Raw genomic sequence first — 8,268 nt, forward strand, 5'->3', positions numbered from 1 at the left:
ATGAAGCAAAAATATCAGGGCACAACAAGGGTGAAACGAGCACAATTGCAAGCCTTAAGAAGAGAATTTGAGGTTTTGCAGATGAAAGGAGTAGATGAGTATTTTGCTCGTACTCTTACCATTGCCAACAAGATGAAGGTAAATGGTGAGAAGATGAATCAAACAGTTATCATTGAGAAAATTTTGAGGTCTATGACTTCAAAATTTGATTATGTCGTTTGTTCAGTGGAAGAATCTAATGATTTGGACACTTTAACAATCGACGAGTTACAAAGTAGCTTGTTGGTGCATGAGCAAAGGATGAATGGACATAGAAGTGGAGAAGAGCAGGTTCTCAAAGTCTCGTATGAGGATAGAGTTGGTGGTAGAGGAAGAGGACGTGGAGGCTAAATGAGGATAGAGTTGGTGGTAGAGGAAGAGGACGTGGAGGCTACAAAGGAAGAGGCCGAGGAAGAGGAAGGCAATCTTTCAACAAAGCAACTGTGGAGTGTTACAACTGCCATCAACTAGGTCACTTTCAGTATGAGTGTCCTAGTCGCGAAAGGAATGCAAATTATGTTGAAGTGGAGAATGAGGATGAGATGTTGTTAATGTCGTATGTTGAGATTAAGAATTCAAGCAGTAAGGATATGTGGTTCCTCGACTCTGGATGTAGTAATCATATGAGTGGACACAAAAAATGGTTCTCATGCCTTGATGAGAGTTTTAGGCATTCTGTAAGACTGGGGAACAACACTAAGTTGGCAGCCACTGGAAAAGGAAGTATAAGGATGAAAGTTGGTGGGATCATACAGGTGATTACAGAAGTGTTTTACATACCAAAGTTAGCGAATAACCTGCTTAGCATCGGGCAACTTCAAGAAAAGGGCCTTGCTGTTTTAATTCAGGGAGGAATGTGTAAGCTGTATCATCCAAGTAGAGGTTTGATCATGCAGACTTCAATGTCTGCAAACAGGATGTTTGCACTGCTAGCTACTGCACAACCTGGTGACTCTACTTGTCTTCAAGTAGCTTCAGATGATGTGTCACACTTATGGCACTGCAGGTTTGGTCACTTAAATTTCAAGAGCTTGAGAACGCTACAATATAAGAATATGGTGAAGGGTATGCCTGTATGCAAAACCCCGGGAAAAATTTGTACTGATTGTTTAGTTGGAAAGCAACACCGAAAGAGTATACCAAAGAAGAGCTTCTGGAGGGCTTCCCAAAGGCTGCAGTTAGTCCATGCTGATATTTGTGGGCCGATCAAACCAATATCCAGCAGTAAAAAGAGGTATTTTATTAGCTTCATTGATGATTTTAGCAGAAAAGCTTGGATTTATTTCTTGTGTGAAAAATCAGAGGCATTTGGTGTGTTTAAAATATTCAAGCAACTTGTTGAGAAAGAAAATGGGGAATTCATAAAATGTTTGCGCACGGATAGGGGAGGTGAATTTCTATCTACAGAGTTCACCCAATTCTGTGAAATTAATGGCATCAAAAGACAATTGACAGCAGCTTATACACCGCAGCAGAATGGGGTTGCTGAGCGAAAAAACCGAACTATAATGAATATGGTTCGAAGTATGTTGTCTGAGAAAAAGGTTCCTAAATTGTTTTGGCCAGAAGCTGTGAAATGGAGTGTGCATGTGTTGAATCGCAGTCCAACTTTAGCCTTGAAGAATGTGACCCCAGAAGAAGCTTGGAGCGGTATCAAGCCTACTGTGGATTATTTTCGGGTGTTTGGATGTGTTGCTCATGTACATGTTCCAGACAACAAGAGAACTAAATTAGATGATAAGAGTCTCCCATGTGTATTGTTAGGAAGGAGTGAAGAATCAAAGGCTTATAGGCTTTATGACCCTGCTGCTAAACGTATTGTGGTTAGCAAAGATGTCGATTTTGAAGAGAATGAGTGCTGGAACTGGGAAAGAAGCACAAAAGAAGTGAGTCTTGATGTTTTAGCATGAGGAGATAATGATGAAGAAGATGAATAGAGTGATGAAGAGAGTGAGCATGAAGTAGAAGGTGGAGCTGGTTCATTATCCCATGAATCCTCTGATGGTAATTCACCCAGCTCAGATGAGGGGAGGGTTAGAAGACGACCTGCTTGGTTGGAAGACTATGTTAGTGGTGAAGGCTTAGGTCTTTCAGAGGATGAAGATGGTGTTATGTTTGCTGCTGTCACCCCCATCACATTTCATGATACTGTAAAAAGTCCAAAATGGAAGGAAGCCATGGATTTGGAAATTGAAGCAATCGAAAGGAATGGGACATGGGAGTTGACGACTTTACCTGCTGAAGCAAAAACCATTGGTGTGAAATGGGTGTTTAAAACTAAGCTCAATGAGCATGGAGTTGTAGACAAGTATAAAGCTCGTTTGGTGGCTAAAGGATATGCACAAGAGCATGGAATTGATTTTAATGAGGTGTTTGCTCCAGTTGCAAGATGGGACACTATCAGAATCATAATAGCTTTGGCTGCTCAAAGGGGTTGGAATATCTTTCAACTAGATGTGAAAAGTGCCTTCTTGCAGGGTGAGCTGACTGAAGAAGTTTATGTTGATCAGCCTCAAGGTTATGAAAGAAAAGGGGAGGAAGACAAAGTCTACAAGCTAAGAAAAGCGCTCTATGGTCTTAAGCAGGCTCCAAGGGCATGGTACAGTCGGATTGAATCCTATTTTGTGAAGGAGGGCTTTGAAAAATGCAGCTTTGAACACACACTGTTTATTAAATCTGGTGTAGGAGGTAATTCTTATTGTTAGTGTGTATGTTGATGATCTTATCTTTACTGGTAATGATGTGGAGATGTTTGTGAAATTCAAAAACTCTATGATGCATGAGTTTGAAATGACTGATCTTGGAAGGATGAGATACTTTCTTGGAGTTGAAGTTCTGCAGAATGAAGATGGGATCTACATCTGTCAAAAGAAGTATGCTCGAGATGTGCTAGAAAGGCTTGGGTTGGCAAATAGCAACTCAATCAAGAATCCTATTGTACCTGGGTTCAAACTGATGAAAGATGAAAATGGAGCTAAGGTTGATGCCACTGCTTTCAAGCAAATAGTTGGGAGCCTTATGTATTTGACTGTGACAAGGCCAGACTTGATGTATGTTGTCTGTTTGATTAGTAGATATATGGGAAGTCCCACCGAGTTGCATTTACAAGCAGCAAAGAGAGTGCTTCGATATGTGAAAGGGACTACAGATTTGGGTATTTTTTACAAGAAGGGTGAAGATGGAATTCTGCTGGGCTACACTGACAGCGACTATGTGGGTGACTTAGATGATCGTAGAAGCACTTTTGGCTATATTTTCAAGCTTGGAACTGGAGCTGTAGCTTGGTCCTCAAAGAAGGAACCAGTTGTAACCTTATCCACCACTGAAGCAGAGTATGTGGCTGCTGCTTTGTGTGCTTGTCAGGGAGTTTGGATGAGAAGAGTACTGGAGAAACTTGGTCACATTCAAAACAAGAGTACTACAGTGTTCTGTGATAATTGCTCAACCATCAAGCTGTCAAAGAACACTGTGCTACATGGAAGGAGCAAACATATTGATGTAAGGTTCCACTTTCTTCGTGATCTTGTTAAAGATGGAACTCTGGAACTTGTTCACTGTGCTACAGAGAATCAAGTTGCTGATATTATGACCAAGCCATTGAAGCTTGATGCGTTCCTAAGGCTTCGAGAGCAGCTCGGTGTATGTGCAGTACCAGATGTAAACTGATTGCAAACTGCAAATCAGTTAAGGGGAGGAAATTGTTGAGAAGTCAGCCCACTAGAAGTCAGTCCAGTAGCTTACTATTTACCAGTTCAATTAGCTTTCTGTTATTGGATCCTATTTATAGGATCATTATGTGTTGTTTAATTCAGTTTACAGCCACAGACCACGTTAATAGGAGTGTAGAACGTGGGTGGTTACTCTCTTTCTTTTCTGTTCAGTTTGTAAGGCAATATATATGCCGACTATCTACTTTGAATGTATGTAGATTTCTCTTCTCCAAAATTGAGCGTGTTCTCTGAGTGTATGTCTCTAACAGATTAACGCACACAGATAAAAGAAAATGTCAAGAATTAAATTATATACCTAAATCACGGCGATGATTAAACTCACGATGGTGGATCTCCCTATCAACTTCATCAGCAAAAACACTGCAGCATTTGCCAATGCCGCACGCCACCTTATGAAGACGATGAATTCGGTTGTTGTGTTCTTCAAATCCCTCTTTGGTGAAGTATATAGGCTTGCCCTTCCTCCAGCAAGGATCGCAGAGATTGCGACCACACGCTTTGAATAAGGGGGGGATCTTGGGCTCTCGGTCGAAGAGTACGTCGAGGTCGTAGGTTTTGGGAAAAGAATCCATTGAGATCGCCGACGACGGCTGCTGGGAGTTGAGATCAACGACGACGGCTGCTTCGATTTGATGATCGATCTCTAAGCTTGGCCGCCTACGAGCTTTGATCGATCTGCCAAGTTTGGAGTTAGGGTTTCAAGAGAGGGTTTTGGGGGAGAAGAGGGAATAAGGTCCAGAGACTAAATCTCGCTCATTTGCGTGAGCTCGTAACCAGCGGGGCATTGTGCGGACGCTGGGCCTTGTATTTGGGCCTGGTGACCAGTGCTGTTTCAAGTTGGGCAGTGACATTTGTGGGCCGAGCAAAGGCCTGGCTTACTTATCTCTTGGAGGAGTGCAGGGCACCGCACGAGGCTGTTTTCACGGAGCAGATTATCTCCAAATCCAGTCAGAAACGACACCGAAACTTAGACAAATAATTATTCGATCAACACCACTAAATGACGACCTCGCTTTAATTGGAGCTTCTTTTCTCAACTCACAAGAACCATGTTCATTTTAATTAATTTATTTTTTTATATCATATCATACTTCTTTTAAAAACACGAGTTCGGGAAAATCTTTCGGTAGAAAAAAATACCCTTGAATTATTAACTCCATTTAAAAACACGAGTTCGGAAAAATCTTTCGGTAGACAAAAATACCATTGAATTAATTCAAATACTAATCCATTAAATAAGAGTAAGTTGATAAATTGATAAATTCCTATTGGATATACGTAGTATGAAGATAGAGATATAGTTTAAATTAAAATGTAAACATGAATAAAATTATTAAATGCCAACTTTACAAATGTATACAAGATGAAGGGTGTATATGAAAAAACCAAACAAATCAATGAGACAAAAAATGTCTGCCCCAAAGGTCGAACCTAGAAACAACACAGATCTATAAATGTACATAATATGGATGAGATATTTGCAAAATCCACCAAACATATTAAAGAGACGAGAGTCGTTCTCAAAATTATAAAAAAGAAAAATTAAAATAAACAGCTACGATCTGAAGACACAACATGGCGATCTCTCACCGATTAAACTGCAAGTAGTTCACGGTAGTGCATAATGAGTTTTAAAGTTTAATTATACTATTATTATTTAAATAGAACTCTATTTACAATTGTTATTCTCTCACATGCAACAACACATGCTAATATATATATAAGCCAAAAAATTACAATAATTTTCATAGCACTTTCATCTCATTCTAAAGATATGTGCCTTTGTTATTTTCTTCTTATTAGATTGATTGGATTATTTTAAGGCAATTAATTATATTTTGTATTTAATTTTTTTTCATATTAAGAAATAACAATAATTTTCACAACACTTTCATCTATTTTCTTCTTTTTAGATTAGACTAGATTATTTTAAAGCAATTAATTATATCGTATGTTTGATCTTTTTTTATATCAGAAATTGCAACAATTTTCATAACACTTTTATCTCCTTCAACAGGTATGTGTCTTTGTTATTTTCTTCTTATTAGATTAGATTGTTTAAAAATTATGAATTATGAAATTGTAATAATTTTTAAATCACTTTAATCTATTTTCTTCTTATTAGGTTAGATCATATTATTTTAAAGCAATTAATTATATTATATATTTAATCTTTTTTTAGATCACAAAGTTTAATTATATTTTTATTATTTAAAAGATACTATTTGTATAAAAGTCAAAGAGAAGCTCACACGTATTTTAGATCTCAATGCCAATTGTAATACTTACATATTAGTGTTGGTTAAAAAAATTTCATGCATTGGCTTAACTTATATGATCCTACTTTAACCGGATTAGATAATTTATTTTTTTCACCTAAACTCTTCCACAAAGCCAAAAGAGAATAGTAATGATATAACTATATATATCCACAAGACTACATATATCTTGAAAATGAATGAAGAAAACAACACAAACAAAAACCATATTAATTACCCCACACACTCACTGTTTTCCAAACCACACTTCTCCATCTCCATCTATAATATATCCACATACCCAAATTAAGCTGTTGGAGTTTCCCACTCACCAACTACATCATTAATCAATCCTTTTTTTTCTTTGTACTTAAAATTATATAACATTCATTGCGATGAGGACTCATTTGGGTCCTTTGCCTACCTTGAATGTCCAATAAAAAAATAATGTACTAGACCTTGTAGTTAGTTAATAATGAAATCCTATCATTATAAACAGATTAAGAAAAGATTAATAATTCTTAAGGTAATGCATTCTCCTAGCTTTCATTGCAAACTAGGTTGTTGTTTACTCCTGACCCCAAGAGATTTTCAAAATTAATCTTGAGGGTTGTTTGCATTAAAAAAGTTCTGTTAGAGGGCTCATACAGTCTGTTTTATAGTTTAAGATCGTCAACATATTTTGTCTCCGATACATATCAATTATGAGTAATAATATAACTTGATTGATTTAAGTATATCCTAATATATTTTTGGACTCTTGTATTGTCTTTTGCTCTTTATTATATATTAACCTGATATCACAATTGATATAGATGATGAAAACACTATTGTAGAATTACCCAAGAAAAAGACAAAAGTGGAGAATGATTGATTTCGACTCAATTAAATATGAAAAAAGAAGGAACAAAGGATAATATTTTTTGAATATTTTATAGTACTTAATTTTTTGAGTAAAATTAGGAATCTTCAGAAGGGATTTTGATGCAAAATTTTTAATATGCTTATGTGAATGATTTTGTCATATAAAATTATACTAGAGTCACCAGTAATATTTAGTATTTATTTATTTATTTTAAGTTTATCAATAATTAAGATGTCTTGTAGTATTGTGAAAAGTACGTACACTACGCTGCGCTTATACAAACCATCTTAATATTAAGTATTTAGTTATATTTTATTAACACATTTTTTTTCAAACTTAAACACTACATTTAATGACTAAGATAAACAAATTGGAGATCGACGATTTGATCCGATAAACAAATATGTTACATGAAGTTTGATATATACAAATTTAAAAAAATAATGTTGTGTATGCAAGTATATAAAAGTATATTGATCCTAGTTTTACATGTAAATCTATTTCATAAAATTAAAAAAATATGTAGATAAAATTTATGGCAAATGTTATAATCCATGTTTAAAGATTAACTCAAGATGAATCTAACTTATTTTATAGCAAGAAAATAAACAAAAAATAAATAATTTTGATATTTAATTAAGTATACATATCTAATTTTGTTTTAATTGGAAAATTAGTTTTAGTTCTCTACCGAATGGCTAGTAAACTCGTTCTATCATAATTAGGAAAAATTGATAAATTTAATGACAGTAATTATGATATGTGACATAGAAAAATAGGATATGCTCTTATTCATGACAGTATCGATGATGTAATCGAAACCACTTCTCCAACCTTTACTGATAAATCTACACCTGAAGAAAAGAAAGGGTTTGAACAGTGAAAATCGAAAGATAAAAAGGCAAAAAGCCTAATGCTCATGTTCATAGAAGATAACCTAATCAAAGTTTTTGAAACTTATAAGACTTCCATAGACATGTAAAATGCTATAAAAGAGAAATATGTCACCGCCTCTGAAGTTAATATTCAACTCCTCTTGCATAAATATAATTCTTGTCGTATGCAAGAGGGAGACAATGTCGTAGAGCATATAAATAAGATGATTGTCATAGCTAAGGACTTGTCCATTGCTGGGATCGAAATCCTGAAAAGAATGCAAGTGACAACCATTTTGAATAGTCTACCACATTTTCTTGCTGTGGCTGCCACCACATTAAACAAAGTGACAACCATTTTGAATAGTCTACCACATTTTCTTGCTGTGGCTGCCACCACATTAAACATGAACCCTACCATTAAATCTGTCATTGATCTTCTTTTGCACCTAGCAATAGAACATGACTTAATAGCTAGTAGGAAATAAGCAGAACTGAAT

The 8,268-nt window shown here is 35.8% G+C and overlaps 1 protein-coding gene across 1 annotated transcript; it reads left to right on the forward strand.

Moving 5' to 3' along the window:
• On the forward strand, positions 1-390 carry LOC109840117. Its single transcript, XM_020408630.1, has one exon. It carries the CDS (start codon positions 1-3, stop codon positions 388-390), a length of 390 nt encoding a protein of 129 aa, XP_020264219.1.

This window comes from Asparagus officinalis, chromosome 5 (genome assembly GCF_001876935.1).
Source record: "Asparagus officinalis chromosome 5, Aspof.V1, whole genome shotgun sequence".
NCBI lineage: Eukaryota > Viridiplantae > Streptophyta > Magnoliopsida > Asparagales > Asparagaceae > Asparagus > Asparagus officinalis.